This window comes from Sorex araneus, chromosome 2 (genome assembly GCF_027595985.1).
Source record: "Sorex araneus isolate mSorAra2 chromosome 2, mSorAra2.pri, whole genome shotgun sequence".
Classification (NCBI taxonomy): Eukaryota; Metazoa; Chordata; class Mammalia; order Eulipotyphla; family Soricidae; genus Sorex; species Sorex araneus.
This window is the reverse complement of record NC_073303.1, coordinates 243,204,218-243,223,550: the sequence shown is the minus strand read 5'-3', so window position 1 is coordinate 243,223,550 and position 19,333 is coordinate 243,204,218. Positions and strand designations below refer to the sequence as shown.

At 58.6% G+C, this 19,333-nt stretch overlaps 1 protein-coding gene across 3 annotated transcripts; it reads right to left on the bottom strand.

Annotated features, from left to right (window-relative positions):
* Positions 1-7,170: 7,170 nt before the first annotated feature.
* On the bottom strand, positions 7,171-12,898 carry BSG (basigin (Ok blood group)). 3 transcript variants are annotated; one of them, XM_055126455.1, is made up of 8 exons: positions 12,689-12,848; positions 8,934-9,087; positions 8,761-8,843; positions 8,497-8,633; positions 8,003-8,285; positions 7,804-7,828; positions 7,649-7,720; positions 7,171-7,567 (listed from the first exon to the last, which is right to left on the bottom strand). In XM_055126455.1, the coding sequence occupies exons 1-7, from the start codon at positions 12,747-12,749 to the stop codon at positions 7,654-7,656; spliced, it is 810 nt and encodes a 269-aa protein (XP_054982430.1). In that variant the 5' UTR covers positions 12,750-12,848; the 3' UTR covers positions 7,171-7,567; positions 7,649-7,653. The 3 variants fall into 3 exon arrangements, 2 of the variants coding, with proteins under 2 accessions (XP_054982430.1, XP_054982431.1); XR_008628518.1 differs by lacking the exon at positions 7,804-7,828; XM_055126456.1 differs by lacking the exon at positions 8,934-9,087 and having other exon boundaries at positions 12,689-12,898.
* Positions 12,899-19,333: the final 6,435 nt, after the last annotated feature.

Genomic DNA, 19,333 nt, shown 5'->3' with positions numbered 1-19,333 from the left:
AATTATCCCCTGGTGGGGCTCAGGGGACCGCGGAGATTGACTCCAGGTTGGCCGGGTGCAAGGCAAGTGCCCTTCCTGCTGTACTATCACTCTGGCCCTGTGTGACGTTTAATATTAAGGAATTTGGGGTGCGGACCCTCCCCCCAGCCCCCCACCCCATCTCAAGCAAAGGGTAGGCAGGGGAGAGGGGTTGGGGGCACGGTGAGGAGGTGGAGCAGAGAAAGAATAAGACACTCAGAGGGGCTGGAACCTTAGGGTTCTTGCCTTGCAGGAGGCTGACCCTGGTTTGATCCCCAGCATCCTATAGGGTGCCCCGAACCCACCAGGAGTGAGCTGAGTGCTAAGCCAGGTTTGAGCATCGCTTGGTGTCACAACCCCCCCCCCCCCCGCCAAAAAAAAAGTGGCCCAGGGACTGGAGTGATAGTACAGCAGGTCAGGCTCTTACCTTGCACTCAGCAGACCTGGGTTCGATCCCCAGCACCCCACCAAGAGTACTCCCTAACCACAAAGCCCCAAATATACCACCAGGTGAAATTGTGTCTCACACACATACACACACACACACACACACACACACACACACACACACACACACCCCAAAACAGCGCCCTTCCTGCTGTACTACCGCTCTGGCCCTGTGTGACGCTCAATATTAAGTAATTTGGGGTGTGGACCAGGTCACTAGTACCCAGTGGGTCCTGCAAGCTGCCACCTTCCCCAACTTTCTTTACCTGCTCCCTTCTCCCTCAGGGATAGGGGTTTCCCCGCCCACAATGGGGGCTCAGTGGAGGGATTGGGGCCAGTTTAAACCACAGGGTCTGAGGGCTGGAGCAATAGCACAGCGGGTAGGGCCTTTTGCCTTATACGCGGCCGACCCGGGTTCGATTCCCAGCATCCCATATGGTCCCCTGAGCACCGCCAGGAGTAATTCCTGAGTGCAGAGCCAGGAGTAACCCTTGTGCATCACCAGGTGTGACCCAAAAAGCAAAATAAATAAATAAATAAATAAATAGACCACAGGGTCGGCCCTGGGGGTCCTGTGCCCCTCACTACTTCCCCCCGCCCCATTGCCCGGGCCCGGGGTCAGCCCAGGCGGCTTCCGCTCCTGGGGCGAGGCATCCGCTGAGCCTTCAGCCAGACTGGCAGCCAGATGGGCGGGCGGCAGAGTTGGCAGTACCAGGCTTCGGCCCGCCCGGGGCAGATGTGTGTTCTAGCTAAAGGGGCATCTTTTATGCTCACCCCGGGAAGATGTCAGCGTGGGCAGCCGGCCAGAGCCCTGGGGTTTGCGGGCGGGCAGGCCGGCGGGCTGCGGGAGGAGGCGCTGCACGGCCCCACCCAGGGCCCACCGGCCCTCAGCAGAGCACAAAGGCCCTCTGAGGCCCGCCTGACCAGGGGGGCCGCCCCCCATGACTTAAGACCTTGTCCCCAGGTCCTGACTGCTGCCCCCCCCCCCCGGCCAGCCCTCTGCCAGCGCTCTCTGTTTCCCACCCCCTCGGCCCAACCCCTGCAATGGTTCATTCATTCACTCATTCCTTCCTCCCTCTTGCATTCATTCACTCAATCACTCATTCATTCCCTGACTCACTTGCTCATTGGCTGCTCCTTCATCCATCGGTTCCTCTGTTTTCCTTCCTGAGTCCTTTCCCTGCTCCTGTAGTCACTCGTTCATTCAGCCCCATACTGGCTCACAGGATCCTTCATTCATTCACTCCTTTAAAAATTCCATTCATTTATTCATTCCCATATTCATTCATTTGCCCATTGGCTTGCTCATTCCATCCCTGCACGTCACTCATTCCTTCGTTTTCTCATTTATTCATGCATGCCTCTGACAGACATTTCCAACTATGAAATCTGGGGGGGCTGGAGTGATAGTACAGTGGGCAGGACACTTGCCTTGGATGTGGCCAATCCAGTTCGATCCCCAGCATCCCTGAGGGTCTCCCAAGTCTCAGCAAGAGTGATATCTGAGGGGCCGGAGCGATAACACAGCAGGTAGGGCGTTTGCCTTGCACGCGGCCAACCCGGGTTTGATCCTCGGCGTCCCATATGGTCCCCCAAGCACCGCCAGGAGTAATTCCTGAGTGCAAAGCCAGGAATAACCCCTGAGCATCGCTGGGTGTGACCCAAAAAGCAAAAAAATTTAAAAAAATAATAATAAAAAGAGTGATATCTGAGTCCAAAGCCAGAAGCCCTGAGAAACACCAGACTCAAAAAAAAAAAAATCAAGAATTGAATCGGGGGTTGGTTGGGATTTAGAAGGAAACTTCATGTGTTCTCCCTACACTGCGGGGTGTTTAGGAGAAATTATTTCCTTACTGCCAAACACACAAGGCCAAGATAGAGGTGAGGATGGCAGTAGGCCTGTCAGAGGAGGGGACGGAAGCAAGGCTTGATGTGCCTTCCATGCGATTGACCTGAATTTGATCCCTGGTACCCCATAGGGCCCTCTTGCCTGCCACCCCCCACACCCAGCCAGAAGTGATCCCTGAGCTCAGAGCTAGGAGTAAGCCTTGAGAACTGCTGGGTGTGGCCCAAATATTCCTCCACCAAAGCAAAAAATTTCCTGTGCTGGGACTGGAGCGATAACACAGCGGGTAGGGTGTTTGCCTTGCACACGGCTGACCCGGGTTCGAATCCCAGCATCCCATATGGTCCTCTGAGCACCGCCAGGAGTAATTCCTGAGTGCAGCTTCCGGAGCAACCCCTGTGCATCGCCAGGTGTGACCCAAAAAGCAAAATAATAATAATAATAATAATTGTTATTGTTATTATTATTATTATTCCTGGGCTGGAGCTATAGTATAGCAGGCACGGTGTCTTGCATACAGCTGACCCAGGTTTGATCCCTGGTACCCCACAGCATTCCCTGAACCTGCCAGGAGTAATTCCTGAGCCAGGAATCAGCACTGGGTACCGCTGGGTGTGGCCTCCAAACAAAAAATAAACAAAACAATAAATCAAAGAAATATAAGAGCAAGAGTGCTAGTACAGCTGATAGGGCACTTGCCTTGCATGCAAGTGAACCCGGGTTTGAACCCCGGCATCCCACAGCACTGCCAGGAGTGATCCCTGGGCACAGAGCCAGGAGTCAGCCCTGAGCACTGCCGAGTGTGACCAAAAAAAGTGAGAAAAGAAAAATGAATGTGGATGTGAAATCAGCCTTATGTGCGAGGTGCCAGCTTAGAAAAGTGGGTGCTGGGGCTGGAGCGATAGCACAGCGGGTAGGGCGTTTGCCATGCACGCGGCCGACCCGGGTTCGATTCCCAGCATCCCATATGGTCCCCTGAGCACCGCCAGGAGTAATTCCTGAGTCCATGAGCCAGGAGTAACCCCTGTGCATCGCCAGGTGTGACCCAAAAAGCAAAAAAAAAAAAAAGAAAAAAAAGAAAAGTGGGTGCTGTCTGTGCCCCCGGTCTCACAGCTGTAGATGCCCTCATGCCTGGCAGAGCCCTGGGTGACCGGGGACTGGAAGCAGGACACCCCCACCCCAGATTCACATAGCACTCCACCTTGCCCATTTTACTTCCATAGCTCCGTGCTCTCACCCGGGGTTCTCTGCAGTGGGAACAGCATCAAAGCCTGCCCTCTGCTACCCCATGGGGCCTCCGACCTCTATGAGACATTGGGGACCCCCGATGAAATTTGGGGTGCTCTTTGAATCATGACATCTCAGGTGGAGATGAGGCTTTATTTACTGTTCATTGTTTGCTTCGGTTTGGCTTCAGTTTGGGTGTCACACCTGGCGATGCTCAGGGCTTACTCCTGGCTTTGCACTCAGGAGTTACTCCTCGAAGTGCTCGGGGGACCACCTGGGGTACTGGGGCTCAAACCCCAGTCGGTTAAGTGCAAAGTAAATGCTCTGGCCCTGAGGCTGGCATTCGGGTCAGGTGTGTGTTCTCGGGCTCCCATTTTGGGGCTGGGGGTTGGAATACTAAGGAAGGGGACATGTTCTAAAGAGAAGGAATGAATGGGGCTGAGAGATAGTACGGCAGGGGTTGTGTCCTTGCCTTGCACGTGGCGGACGCAGGTTTGATTCCTGGCACCTCATAAAGTCCCCTGAGTGCAGAACCTGAGCCCTACTGGGTGTGCCCTTACCTCTAAATAAATAAATAAATAAATAAATAAGGTGAGGGGCAGAGAAAGAAAGATGTGTTCAAGAAAGCACAGCCTTGGGGGGGGGGGGCTAGAGTGATAGCACAGTGGGTAGGGTGTTTGCCTTGCACGCGGCCGACCCAGGTTCGATTCCCAGCATCCCATAGGGTCCCCTGAGCACCAGTAATTCCTGAGTGCAGAGCCAGAAGTAACCCCTGAGCATCACCGAGTGTGACCCAAAAGTGGGGGGAAAAAAAAAAAGCACAGCCTTCTCCAGAGTGAAAACACATAAACAAAGAAATGAGAGACAAGGGGCTGGAGCGATAGCACAGCGGGTAGGGCATTTGCCTTGCACGCGGCCGACCCGGGTTCGAATCCCAGCATCCCATATGGTCCCCTGAGCACGGCCAGGGGTGATTCCTGAGTGCAGAGCCAGGAGTAACCCCTGTGCATCGCCAGGTGTGACCCAAAAAGCAAAAAAAAAAAAAAAAAAAAAAAAAAAGAAATGAGAGACAAGCAAGCAAAATACACATTCAAGTAGGAAGACAGGCTTGAAAAGTAATCTTTCGGGGCTGGAGCGATAGCACAGTGGGAGTAACCCCTGTGCATCGCCAGGTGTGACCCAAAAAGCAAAAAAAAAAAAGAAAAAAGAAAAAAGAAAAGTAATCTTTCTTTTTTGGAGGGAAGGTTGGGGTGGGCGGGGGGGGGGGCACACCAGCGTGCTAAGGGGTTACTCCTGGCTCTACGCTCAGGGATCCCTCCTGGCAGTGCTTGGCGGATCTTATGGGATGCCGGGATCTTATGCTGATCCCAGGTCAGCTACATGCAAGATAAGTGCCCTCCCTGCCGTGCTATCACTCCAGCCCCCAGGAGCTAGGAGCTGTTCTTGACTCTTCAGGAGTGATCCCGGGACAGTACTCAGGGAATCACATCTAACTTTGGCAGGAAAGCTACCGGCTGGGGCCCAAGTCTGCCTGTAAAGGCTGGTACATTCTGGGGGTGCTGGAGTGTCCCTCCTATTCACCCCACCTAATGTGGCCCCTCCTTGTGTGCTTCTGGGATCCCCTCCCTGGTTGTCCCCACACCCCAAGAAAGGGGCAGTGGGCTCAGGCCTGAGCCTCCTGTCTACTCTGGGTTCTGGGCTGCTGGCGCTCTCTGGCCTGTCCTGCCAGTCAGTCCCCAACTCGGGTCGGCTCAAAATCAGTCACCCAGACATAAGAGAACGGGGATAGTGCTGCGAGACCCCAGGGTTCCAGGTGGGCCATGGGGACCCCTCACTGCTCTGCAGATGACAGATGAGGCGCCGCTTCCGGGGCCCTTGGTGTGTGCACAGCACCCCCTGGTGGTGACTGGCAGAAGCCACGAACCCGACTGTCCGGATTGATTCCAGGGCTGGAAGCATTGTTGTCTCTAGGTGCGTGGGGGTCTTCACGCACGTGCGTGTTCGTCCACGTGTGTGCGTGTTCCTGGATACTCCCAGCTGCGGGGCGGTCTGCGTTCTCCTGTCCTTACAGGAGGAACCAGGTCAAAGTTCACTGTCCTTTGACCTTATGTGTATGCGGGTGATGACTGCCTGGTCAGCCTCACCCCAGACTTAGACACTCTACCTCAAGCTAAATGCAGGGTGGGGTGTGCAATTGCCTTCTCGTGGCAATATTAATTTTTTGGCTTTGGGGGCCAATGTGGTCCTGCGGTGCTTGAGGGTATATACAAAGTGGAGGCTCTCAGGGCTGGAGCGGGGAGGGCGTTTGCCTTGCATGCGTCCAACCCAGGTTTGATTCCCAGCATCCCATATGGTCCCTTCAGCACCGCCAGGAGTAATTCCTGAGTGCATGAGCCAGGAGTAACCCCTGTGCATTGCCCGGTGTGAGCCAAAAAGAAAAAAAAAAGAAAAGCGGGGGCTCTAACCTCGACCCCCCTCTGTATTTTGTGTTTTGGGCTACACCTGGCGGTATGCAGAAGTTACTCCTGGCTCAAGCATTCAAGAATGACCCCTGGGCTGGAGTGACAGCACAGCGGATAAGGGCATCTGCCTTGTCCGTGACTGACTCTGCCAGGAGTAATTCCTGAGTGCATGAGCCAGGAGTAACTCCTGTGCAACGCCGGGTGTGACCCAAAAGGAAAGAAAAAAAAAGAATGACTCCTGGTGGTGTTTGAGATGGGTGTTTGCTGGGAATTGAACCCAGCTCGGCCCCACACATAGCAAACACCCTCCCTGCAGTACTATGGCTCTGGCACCGTTTTTTGTGTGCACATAGAAAGCCACAGATTTCACATACAAGCCCTGATTTTTGGCTGCTGCAACGATGGGCAGGCCCTGAACTCCCCAGGACCCAGTCCCAACAGGTCCATGTGAGAAGGGGAAAGAGGCAGGACTCGGCTGTCCAGCTCTGTGGGGCAGAAGTGGCAGGGCTGGGCGGCGGGCGAGTTGGCCGTCAGCCCCCTCCCTTGCCTGCCGCTGGGATGCTGGCTTGGCTAGAAAGTTTCTTCTGGGGTCCGAGAGGCCAGTCCCTAAGGGGTTGCCTCCGTGAAGCCCTGCACACTTCCGGGACTCCCAGAAAGCAGCATGAAGGATCTGGACTTTGGAGTCATACCTGGTGGCAGTAGGGTGAGTGGGGATCAAACTGGGCCCTCCCGGCTGTCTCTGGGGCCTGGGAGGAACCTTCTAAGAGGGGGAACCTGGCCACACCCGGCAGTGCGGGGGTGTTACTCCAGCTCTGTGCTCAGGGGCGCCACCTGGCGGCGCTCCTGGCCGGCTGCGGGCAAGGCCAGCACCTTTCCCGCTGGACTCCTCTCAGAGGCCCCTAAAACCGAAGCCGGTGCCATGCCTGATGCGGGTTCTGCTGGTGTGACCTGGCTTCTCTGGGCTACCTAACCGCTGGCCCCAAGTCCCGGACCTCAGGCGCATGTCACTACCTGCCCCTCTCCTCCATGGTGGTGGTTCAGAACAAGGTCCTGGCACCTCATGTCCCCCAGACCCCTGCCATGCCCCGGACGCTGGCCGCCCCCCTACCACACCACCCCCCCACCCCGCCCCGACCTCCCAAGGAAAGAGCATGCCCGGGCGGACAGGAGTAGAGGACAAGACATCCGAGTTTATTGGCTGTGGAGGAAGAGGCCGCAAGGTGGCTGGAGAGGGACTCTCGGGGCCAGCTGTCCCACCCAGCAGCCAGGGCGACCCCTCACAGCAGGACACACGCATGCCCACTCAGGCAGTGGGCACAGGACCGGAAGGGCAGGGTGAGGGGGTGGGGCGGAAGCAGCCTGGGGTCTCCTGAGGTCTAGGCGGAGCTGGGGCTTGTGAAATGTGGCAGACAGTCCCAGAAGGGGTGGAGTTCCTCATAGAAAACCCTAGTTTAGTTCTGGACGGAAGGGGAGGGGGCGGAGCCCCCGGGTGTCATCTGGTGGGAAGGTTTCTTGGATGGGGAGCCGGGCACGCGGGGACACCAGCACCTGAGGCTTTTCCACCGGCCTGCAGAAGGAAGGAAGGGGGAGAGATGAGGGCCAGGTCCCAACACCCCCCGCCCCCTGTGTCCCCTTTCCCCAGGCTTGCCTGGCTCATGTGGCGTTCCTCTGGCGAACGCCGAGCTCTTTGCCCTGGTCGTTCATGTGTGACGTGCTTTTCCTGGGGAGCAGAGGGGGTCGTCAGTGCTTGGGGTACAGAAGCACAGCACAGCTGCCCCCCTCCCCCAGCACACCGGGACTCACAGTGGCTGGGAGCCCGTGTCTTCATCTGTCCGAGGCGCAGCCACATGCAAGAGAGGGGACAGGTCACCGCAGGCAGCCACCCGAACTTCAGGGTTTTGCCTTAAGTGTCCCTCCCCCACCCCTATAAACGGGGAAGGTGGGGGAGCCGCCCCCTGACCCCATCCCCCCCCTGGATGAGAGCTCCCAGGTCGAGTCTCACCGTCCAGGTTCTCGTTCTTCTTCTGGCGCTTCTCATAGATGAAGATGATGGTGACCAGCACGAGCACCTCGGCCACGATGCCCAGGAAGGGCCAGAGGGCGGCCAGGTGCTTGCGCACGCGCAGCACGATCACCTCCGAGTCCTGGCCGAGGTCGTTGTGGGCTTCGCAGGTGTACTTGCCCGGGTCCTCCTCCACGTGCAGGTTCTGCACGTGCAGCTCGGACGAGGACTCCCGCGACACCACGTAGTACTTGTCGGAGCGCGTGTGGTTGTCGATAAGTTGCTGTCGGGGTGGGGAAGGACCCGCGGACACTGAGCAAAGGCTATGCAGGTAGGTGACCAGGAGGTGCAACCGCGGGGCGTGGCTGGAAGGGCTGCATCACCACCCAGTTAACAGATCACCATTGGGGGCGTGGCCCAGAGGGGGGGCAGAGCGAGGATCACCATTGGGTTAGATCACAACGGGGCGTGGCGATCACTGGGCGTGGCCTCACCTGCTCCCCAGACTCGTTCACACGGAACCACTTCCAGAACTGTACAGGGGGGTCGGCCTCAGCCGTGCAGCTCAGCACCACGTTCTCCCCCTCGTCCACGTTCTCCATCTTTTTCGTGGCTTTCACCTTGGGGTGTCCTTCAGGGAAACCGAGCGAGAAAGCACACGCCTGGAACCCCGAGTCTGGCCCCCAAGTCCCTGTACCCACCCCTCCCCCGTGGGGGGGGTGTGCGTGGCGGGGGGGGGGGGGTCTCCCCTTGCTCACCCGACACCTGGATATCACCCCGGCCCGCGGTCTCCGGGAGAAAGATGCAGGAATAGGTGCCAGAGTGATCATCGGGGCTCATGCTGCGAGATATGGGGGTGGGGGTCTGCTCAGAGCAGGGCGGGCTTTGGTGGCTGGGAGACGCCCCTCGTGCTCCCACACCCCCCACTCACTAGTAATCCATCTTCAGCCCAGGCTGGCTGTCCTCCAGCAGCACCTTGTTGCCCCGCACCCAGCGGTGGCCCGTGATCTCCACGTTGCTGTCGTTCAGCCTGCACGTGAGGTGGATGCGGGAGTCCACCTCCTGCATGGAGGTCCAGACGGACCCTGTGTGGCCACAGCACTGGACGGTCAGGGACCCTCCCCAGCACACGCCCCTCGCCCTACCAACCCCACCCAGCCACAGGACCCCGCTCCCAGTGGTCCCAGGAGCCCCATAGCAAAGCAGGGAGGAGCAGGGAGGGCCGAGGGAGGCCCCCCAAATGCCTGGGCCAGCCAGCAGGCCTCCCACCAAGACAGCAGCGGCAGGTATCAGACATCCACACACAGCCCAAGGGGAAAGGGCGCCAGGCTGCTGGCAGTGGCCACCTTTTTTTATTTCTTATTTTTGCTTTTTGGGTCACACCCGGCAATGCTCAGGGCTACTCCTGGCTCTGCACTCAGAATTACTCCTGGCAGTGCTTGGGGGGGGAGGGGGCCATATGGGATGCTGAGGAGTGAACCAGGTTGGTCCTGTGCAAGACAAACACACTCCCCACTGTGCTATCGCTCTGCCTTCTTTTGGTATTATTGAGGGTGGGGTGTGGCCCCTCTAAAGAGCAGAAGTGGAAAGGGGCCACACCCGGTTTGAGGAGTGGGTCGGTCACCCCACGCCCCCCTTGGGCTGCCCAGCTCTGGTGTGCCCAGAGACCCAGCACACTGCCAGCACTGTCTCAGATGCTGGGACCCTTTGGACACATTTTCTAGAATGACCTGCAGGTGGCACCCCCCCCACGGCCCCTGTGACACATGCCTGCAAGTGCCTTAATCCTCTGAACTAGCTCTCTGGCTCTATTTTTCATTTGGGGGGGGTCGCTCCCGGGGGCACCAGGGATGGAACCAGCCTGGCCACATCTCAGGGCTGGAGAGCAGAGAACGGGGAGGGCGCTGGCTTTGCACGAGGTCAATAAAGGCTCATCCGCAGGGTCCCCAGAACCCCCAGAATCCTGCCTAGAGGAGCTGGGAGTCAAATCCGAGCACTGCCAGGTGTGGCCCAAAGACCAAACAAACAAACAAATAAATAAAGGAGGGACAGTGTAGCCCGAGTCTGTGGGATTTGGCCAGAGGTAACTCGCAGGCCTCGGCCAGGCGGGCCCGAGCTGCCCTGGCACGTCCTCTTACACCACCCTGTCCCGACTCACCCCCATTTCTCAGGAGCCTGTGTTCCTCTCATTGCACAATGGCTCAGAGCGGGGTGCCGAGGAGGGGGGGTGTGGATAAGGTACCCCAAGTCTGGGCCACCTCAGGACCCCCATCTGGGCCTCGGGCCAGTTTGTTTCCCAATGCATGCTGGAGGGGGGATGCCTCAGGCATTAACAGATACGCCCCCCCCAACCTCCTAGGAAACTAGAGAAAGGCCAACCCTTCTGAGGATGTGACAGCTGTGACATGAAAATGTCATGGGTGCATGAGGCCAACCCAGGTTCAATCCCTGGTACTGCATAGGGTCGCCCGGCACTACCTAGAGCCTGAAACCCTGACAGGTGTGCCTACCCCCAGCCCCCCAAAAAAGACAAAGGGAGAGAGGACCGAAGTATACAAAGCAGAGGAGTGGGGGGGGGGGGCTTCCAGGTCCCAGTCCCCCCTCCCACCTGCCAAGAGTGGCTCCAGGGCCTTGCCATCAGCTCATCTGGGTTCGCTCCCTGATTCCTGCCAGAAGGGATCCCTGAGCACAGAGCCAAGAGTCAGCCCTGAGCGCGCCAAAAATGAAGGGGGGGAGGAGGTCCCCTAAGGGCACATCAGCCACGGAAGTGGGTTGGAAAACACCCAGGATTCAGGGCGGGTGCACCCTAGAAATGACGGGGTGCCACATTCCTGGAGTCCCAGGAAGCTGGGCCAGAGGGTGGGAATCCTTGCAGGATCTGAGGGTCCCAGAACATGAGTGCAGCCAACAGCTGGCCCATAAGTCACCTTCATTCATTGACAAACCGGCACCTCCAGGGGCGTCCCTGGGGGGCAGGGTGGGCCGCAGGCCTTGGGGCTCACACCCAGCCCTGCGGCTCAGATAGGCTCCCAAAGAGAAAGCGAAGCCCTCAGGACAGAGCGGAGGGCGCCCGCCCAGCCCGCAGCTGACCCGAGTTCTAACCCCAGCACCCCAGAGTCCCGGAACCGTGCCAGGAGTGTTCCCTGAGCACAGAGCCAGAAATAAGCCCTAAGCAAGAACAGCCAGGAGTGCCCCCAAAATAAACAAACCAAAAAACAACCTGAGTTAGGCGCCCTCTTCCCTTCCCCCAGACCCCTGCCAAGAATCCTGGGCCTCCCAGGTCACTAATCCCAGGGAAAGGGCAGTGGGTGTGGGGGGAGGGGCGGGGAAATGTCCCCAGGGATTGGGGGAGGCGGGAAAGGAGATGCACTGAGTAAGGTGTAGCTGGGGGATCGGCCTGGGTCAGCCCCCCAACGAGGCACTTCCTATGGGTGCGGCTTCCGGCGCCAGGCTGTAACCCGAGACCCTCCCCAGGGGGCGTCTGATTACGGGCAGCTGTAAAGGGCAAAGCCCCCAGGACGCATTCAGACTCCTGCCCTGCCGGCGGATCACCAACAATCTTTAACCCAGAAACTTCTCCCGCTGAACCCAAGCTTCCTCCTCCGGGCAAATCACCAGCGACCGTCCGCACCCCCCGCCCCCGCACTAGCCCGGGTCCAGCTCTGGGCTCTCGGCAGCCACCCTCCTCCCGAGCTGGAAAATCCGAGAGTCCACCCCGTCCACCCGGTGCCCGCCGCCCTACAGCCCCACCGGGCACCGCGACCTCCCGGTGACCTTGGGAACCCGCCCCTCCGGCCAGGCCTCTGCTCCTGGTCCTGGGCAGTGTGCGGTGGTGGGCACCGCGGAGAGCGAACAAACACCGAAGTCCAGGGGGCCCCGACGGCAGGGGGGTGCCCACACCACAAGGCTCTCACTAGGGCAGAAGCCCGCGCGGCTTGCAACCCCCGCCCCAAGCCCGAAGCGCCAGCACCTACACCCCCAAATCCCAGGAAGAATGACAAGTCCATGCCAGGTCCAGGGGTCACCGGCGCGCGCCGGGCCAGGGTCCCCTTTGCCCCCCAGGTCGCATCCTCCTGGGCCTAGGGGTCCCCGGGGGGGGTCCCCCGCTGAGTCCCTCAACCTCACGCACCCCACCCAGTCTGAGGGAACCCAGGTCGGCTGGAACGCTCCAACGGGGTCACTCAAGGACCAAAGAGAAAAGGGGGGTCCCTGTCCCCAGGAGTGGGAAGGCGTGGGGGCAGGTGGGGGAGGTGCTGGCCGGACCACCCTCTCCTACACTCCCCGAAAAATCAGGTTCTCACCCCCCGCAGCAGCCTGGAGGGAACATCCGGGCCTCAGCGCGAGAGCCCAGTCGAACCCCCCACCACAGCCCCCCGAAATCGGGCTTCGCGCCCAAGATCCGTCTAGATGGAAGCCCCCCAAGCGCCCCAGCCGCCGCCTTCACACCCGGGGCTCCACCCACACACTCTGCTTGGGCGGGGTGGCCCCCGATCCCCCCCCAAATCTCACGTCCCCCAGAGCCCGGCGCTGCCCCGGTGCCCACTACACCCCCCCACCCCAAGACGCGGCGCTGACCGCCGAGCCCCTCCGGGCGCCCCGCCCTGACCGGCCTTCGCACCCGCCCCCCGCCTCATTCGAAGGTCCCCCCCGACCCCGGCCGCCCTCTGGGGGCCCCCAAATCCTCACCCGCGCCCCAGGCCCGCGCGCAAAGCAGCGCAGGCAGGACGAGAAGCAGCGCAGCCGCCATGACTCTCCCACGAGCCGCCAGCTGCGGGCTCCGCTATAAGAACCGGGGCGGGCGCGCGCGCACGCACGGTGGCGGCGGCGCGGGAGCGCGCGCGCACGGCACGGCGGCCGCCTCCGAGGCGCGGGCACAGGCGCACGTGCGCACGCGTGAGTCACCGCCCCGCCCACACAGGTTCGCGCTACGGAAGCCGGGAAAGGTGGCTCCGCCCTTGTGACTGGTGGGGGCGTGGCTAAGAGCAAGGGGCGGTGCCTAATTACTGAGTGGCGGGGCCAAACTGCTACTGAAAGCGAGTGGAAGGGCCCCTGCGGGGAGAACGCTTGCCTTTCACGCGGTGGACGCGGGTTCGATCCTCAACATCCCATAGGGTCACCTAAGCACTGCCAGGAGTCATTCCTGGGTGCAGAACCAAGAGTAACAGCTGAGCATTGCCAGGTGTGGCCCAAAAACAACAAAAAAAGGTCAGGTCATGGGGAGCCTGAAGTAATCCCTAAGTGTTGCCAGTGTCCCCTCCTCCTAAAAAAGGAGAAAGGTGGGGCTGGAGAGATAGCACAGAGGGTAGGGCGTTTGCCTTGCACGTGGCCGACCCGGGTTCAAATCCCAGCATCCCATATGGTCCCCTGAGCATGACCAGGGGTAATTCCTGAGTGCAAAGCCAGGAGTAACCCCTGTGCATTGCCAGGTGTGACCCAAAAAGCAAAAAAAAAAAAAAAAAAAAAAAAAAAAAGGAGAAAGGCAATGGGTAGGGAACTTGCCTTGCACGGGGCAACCCCAGTTTGATATCCGGCACCCCGTAGCCCTGCCAGGAGCGATCCTTGAGTGCAGAACCAGGAGCAAGCCTTGAGCACTGACAGCCCAAAACACAAAGGAAAGGCCAGCAGCCCAAGTCCAGCCCCAGTCCACTTCCGGGCTGGAGGAGGCCTCGTGGAGGGGCAGAGCTACGTGCCTGCCTACAAAATGAAGAGGAAGCAGCTCCATGGGATTGCAGGCCCCAGGCCAGTGGAATTCCGTCCCACTGACCTTGTGGGGAGCAATGGAGCTTCAGGAATCCTTTGTCTCCTTCCCTTGCAGGAGAAGCCAAAGAGCATCAATCACTGCCTTCTGCAGAACCCTGTTTGCCGCCCGCCCCCCCCGACCTTGGTCAGTCCTTTATTTGTGTGTGGTTGGGGTGAACCCACACCCGGCAGTGCATGGGACTGACTCTTGGCTCTGTGCTCAGGGATCATTCCTGGCTGGGCTCAGGGGACCCTATGCAGTGCTGGACATCGAAGTTGGGTCAACTGCTTGTAAGGCAAGCAAGCACCTGTCCCCTGGTACTAGCCTTCCGGCCCTATCCTGCAGGGTTTGTCCTTGTTTTAGTTTGTTTTCTTTATTTGGATATTGGGCCGCAACCAGCAATGCTCAGGAATCACTCCTGGCAGTGCTCGGGGGACTCTATGGGATGTGGGGACTGTAACCTGGGTTGACTGTATGCACGGTAAACGCCCTCGCCGAAGTCCTCTCCCTTTGGCCCCTGTCCTGCTTTTTTTTTTTTCCTGTGTTTAATTTTGGGGTCACTCCCAGTCATGCCCTGGAGATCCTCCCAGCTGTCTGTGCCTAGGGTGTGCTCCCAGTGGTGATGGGGTCGAGCAATGCTGGGGGCCCAACTTGGGGCTCTCAAGCATGCAAAGCCTGACCTCCATCCAGCCCCAGAGCTCTCTCCCGGGCACTGCCTAACATCCTTATCTATTGTTTCTTTAGGGGCCACATCAGGCAGTGCTCAGGGCTGACCCTACCTCTGTGCTGAGGGATCACTCCTGGCGGGGCTCCAGGTACCCTATGGGGTGCTAAGGATCAAAGCCGGGCCATGACAAGCAGGGTGTACGGGCCTACCTGCTATTCTCTCTAGCCCCATCTTTCTATTCTAAGCCTCGGGGCAGTTCCTCGTGATTTGTGACAAGCCGTCACCTGGGGACATTCACACCCCCCCCCCCCCCCCCCAGTCTAGAGCCAGGTGACCTGGCTGGGTGGGGCTGTCTGATTACAGCAGCCCTGGAAGCAGCTGATAAAGAGGGAGAAATTCCTCAGAGCTGCAAACACAGCCTTCCCTCCGGGGGCTGGCCCTCAGCCAGGGTTCAGCAGCAGACACACCCCAGGTTGCTGGGTCCACGCCCTTCCTGCTGGCAGCCTGGCGCCACCCCCAGCTGTGCTTCTGGTTGGGGGGGGGGGGAGGAGGCGTGCTCTGGGGAAATGCAGGGGGCCCCCAAGGACCTGCTCCCACATCTGAACCAACCCCCAAAATGAAGAATTTCATAAAGGGCTGAGGTGGGGGTGCCTAACCCTCTCTGTGGGGTGCACTGGGGGTGATGTGTGTTTGTTACTTTGATGCCAGCACAGTGATTGAGATTTAAAAAAGTAACCCTCTTTGGGGCTGGAGCAATAGCACAGCAGGTAGGGCGTTTGCCTTGCAGGAAGCCTACCTGGGTTCGATTCCCAGCATCCTATAGGGTCCCCTGAGCACCGCCAGGGGTCATTCCTGAGTGCAGAGCCAGGAGTGACCCCTGTGCATTGCCGGGTGTGACCCAAACAAAAAAAAAAAAAAAAGAAAAAAAGTAACCCTCTTCAACAATATGTACATGAATGACCTTGGGGCTGGAGAGATAGCACAGGACTTGCCTCGTGCATGCGCAGTCAACCTGGGCCTATTCTAAGGGCATTCTAAGTGTTCCCCCAAGCCTGGCAGGAGTAATTCCTGAGTCCAGAGCCAGGAGTAACCCCTAAACATCACCAGGCATGGCCTCAAAACAAAACGAAGCCAAAAAAAGACCTCAGATAATATATTAAAATGTGTCTGTTTATTTTTCAATTTGCAGGCCATACCCAGCAGTGCTCAGGACTTACTCCTGGCACTGTGCTCTGTGCACTCCTGAGGGGGCTTGGGGGACCCTGTGGCATCCTGGAGATGGAACCTGAGTTGGCCCAGTGTGAGACCAGTGCCTTAACCCCTGTACCATAACTGTATTATAATTAACTATGTGCCTGCAGTAGGAACAACTAGAGTAGTGCAATGAAAGACAAATTTGGTGGCAATCCAGCGTCTTCTCAAGGGCTGGAGGTTTAGCAGGAAGATCTGGTAAGAAAACTGCCTTGAGGAGCTGGAGCAATAGCACAGCGGGTAGGGCGTTTGCCTTGCACGCAGCTGACCCAGGTTCGATTCCCAGCATCCCATATGGTTCCCCCGAGCACTGCTAGGAGTAATTTCTGAGTGCATGAGCCAGGAGTAAGTCCTGTCCATTGCCGGGTATGACCCAAAAAGCAAAAAAAAAAAAAAAAAAAAAAATCGCCTCGAACTCAGGTCCAGGAGTTCGAGGACATAATGCAGGCTAGGCCAAGGGGGTGGGGGGTGTTGGGGCGGGAGATTCCTTGAGGGGGTGTCACCACCCCAATCCCCAGCAGCAAGGAACCCATTAGCTCGGCTTCCGGCTCTTTTACGGGTTAATGCTGCCCCCTGCTGGCTGCTCTGGAAACCTCGGTCCCAGTCGTGTTTAGAAGAGCCTGGCCGGCAGGGGGCACCAAAAGCCAACATGCAGTGAAAGAAAACAGACACAGGCTTTACATGGACTCATTCCCAGCTGGTGGCTGCGCGACTTGGGCTGGGACTGACTCTGGGCCTCCTGGTTCAAAGCATGTGTTATACTGAGCTCTCTCTGCCCTCAGTCTTTCCTCTTTAAGGCTGCAGAATGTTCTAGCATGTGTGATGGGACACGGGCATCCATCAGCTGTCCCACCAGGACACTTGGGCAGTTCCAAGCTTAGAGTTACTAGGAGTATGAGAATAAGCGCTGAGGCGGGTGCAGGGCAATAGCACAGCGGGGAGGGCGTCTGCCTGGCACGTGGCCAAGTTCAATCTCAGCATTCCATTGGGTCCTGAGCCCCGCCTAAGCCCTGTGAGCATGCACACGGGCACGGGTGTGAGAACGAGCAGGTGTGGGTGTAGAAGGGTGGGTGGCTGAAACTGGTCAGACACTGCCCTTACCGTGTACCTGTCTGCCTGGATTGGGGGTGACGTGGCCGGAGCTTGGGACGTCACCAATGACCCCCACTTGGTGAGAGCTCAGAGCTGCATCCTGGGTTGTTTTTGCCACAGGGGCCACACCCAGAGGCTATCAGGGCTGACTCCTGGCTCTGTGCTCAGGGATCACTCCTGGTGGTGGTTGGGGGACCCTATGGTGCCAGAGACCAACCCAGGGAAGTGGTATGCAAGGCAGTCTCCCCGCTGTACTGCCATTCCCTCCAGCCTCATGTATCCTCAGTTCTGAAGCCAGGAATCTGGCCCGGCCCCATGGCACCAAACATCTTATGTGAGCAGAGGTGACTTCTCTGGAGGTTGAGGCCAGGGAGTCTGGTTCCACAGGGGGAACCAAAGTGCCTGGATCCAGCTGTGCCTGCACCTCACGGCACTGAGCCCACTGCCCCAGGAAGGGCTACCGGGTCTCTGTCCTTGGTGCTGACAGGTGGTGCCTGATGGAGGAAGGGCGATCCCAGCAGGAAGGCAAGACACTGGTTCTGAGGGGACTGGTGGGGTGTGGGTGGACGCCTGTGAGAGGCTGCTTCCAGAGGCTGGGCAACACATCACCCCCCCTGAGCAATGCAGGAGAGTAGCCTCTGCCAGTGTGGCCCTCAAACCGAGCCCACTCTTCATTTCACTACAACCCTGCAGTGCTCAGGGAATACTTAGGTTTTTGCCTATTTTTGTGCCACCCCCAGCAGTGTTCAGGGCTGACTCCTGGCGGGGCTCGGGGAGTGCTGGGGATGGAAGCCGGGTAGCTGCGTGCAAGGCAAATGCCTTCCCCACTGTACTGTCGGCTGGGCTCCGGAAGCCACGGGCAGCAGTGGATGAGGCTCGGGTCGGCTGCATGAAGGCATGGGCCTTGCTTGGTGTGGTGGTCGGACTTACCTGGGTATGCGGCAGGCCACGCGTGCTGGGCAGGATACAGGACAGCACATCGGGAGGGCACTCACCCTGCATACAGCCCATCTGGGATGGAACCCACTGAGCCCCGCCAGGGCAGATCCTGGGGCCTTTCCAGGAGCGACCCCAAGACCGAACCAAGTCTCCTGTGATAGGAGACAGCCCCGGGGGGTGCGAAGGGAGGGACACACAAACTAGGGCAAATCACTGCTCACCTGTGGGCCCGAGAAATCACACAGCAGGTAGAGCCTTTTCTTCGCACGCAGCCAACCTGGGTTTGATTCCCAGCATCCCACAGGGTCCCGAGCCCGTCAGGAGGGATCCCGGAGTACAGGGCCAGGGGTCAGTCCTGAGCACCACTAGGTGTGGCCCAAATACCAAAATAAGTAAAAATGCTTTATAAAAAATAATACGGACCACATGAGAGAATCACACCTCACATGCAAAAAACACAGGCTTCTGGGGAGCAACTGTACAGCTGGGAGGCTTGTTTTGCACAGGCCGACCTGGGTTCGATCCCTGATACCTTATAGGGTCCCCTGAGCTCCGCCAGGAGGGATCCCTCTGCACCACTGGATGTGGCCCAAAATCAAAACAAGAACTGCCTGCTCCAACCCGCTGTGCCGTTTCTCCCCACTGAAAAGGCCGGTGAAGAAAGCAGCATGTCAACCTCACATGGGCAGCCGGGTCTGGAGGCAGCAAGATCTGAACCCACGGACACTGCCCCATGCTGCTGGCCAGGGGTGGGGGCCATGGGCATCACAATGGGACAGTGGCAACACCCAACCTCTGCTTTTGTCTGTTTTGGGGTCACACCCAGCAGTTACTCCTGGCTTTGTTCAGGGGGATGCTTCGGGATGACAGGGATTGAACCTGGGTCAGCTGTGTGCAAGGCAAGCGCCCTCCCCAATGCCTTATTGCTGACCCTCTGCCTTTGCCTCTTTATAACATCTTTATTTCCTGGGGCTGGAGCAACAGTATAGCGGGGAGAATGTTAGCTAATCTTGCATGCAGCCAACCCAGGTTCGATCCCTGGCGTCCTGTATGATCCTCAAGTTCCACCTGTAGTAATTTCTGAGTGCAGAGCCAGGAGTAAGTCCCAAACTCCAAATACCTCCCCCCAGTGTTTTTTTTGGGGGCCACACCTGGCAATGCTCAGGAGTTGCTCCTGGTTTTGTGCTCGGGAATTACTGGGAAGGGCAGGGTCCAGGGGTCTGGGGGTCCGGCCAGGAACCACAGGAACCACTCATGCCGACTGCAGACAGCACAGGGCTTGGCCTGATGCTTTCCTTGTGCACGGGGTACCTCAGGGATGTGAACTCGTCACCATCTGCTGGCAAGGCAGATGCTATCTAAAGCTGGGCTGGTGCAGAGTCTGGGGGGGCCCCAGCCTCCGCAGTTGAGTGTTCTCAGGGACGGGGCAGAAGACGATGACCGTCAGCCCTTCTGGTTTGGGGGCCATTTCAACAGACCGCTTGCACCTGCCGCCAAAGTTTCTGAGAGCATCCGCAGAGTCGGAGGCGGTTCCCGGGCCCTCAGGCAGTGGCTCTGCCGGCCCCCAGGGACCCTGAAATCCCGCACTCCCTTCGTGGCCTGCACAGTCCCGGGGCCAGGCTGGGCCAAGGAGAGGCTCAGC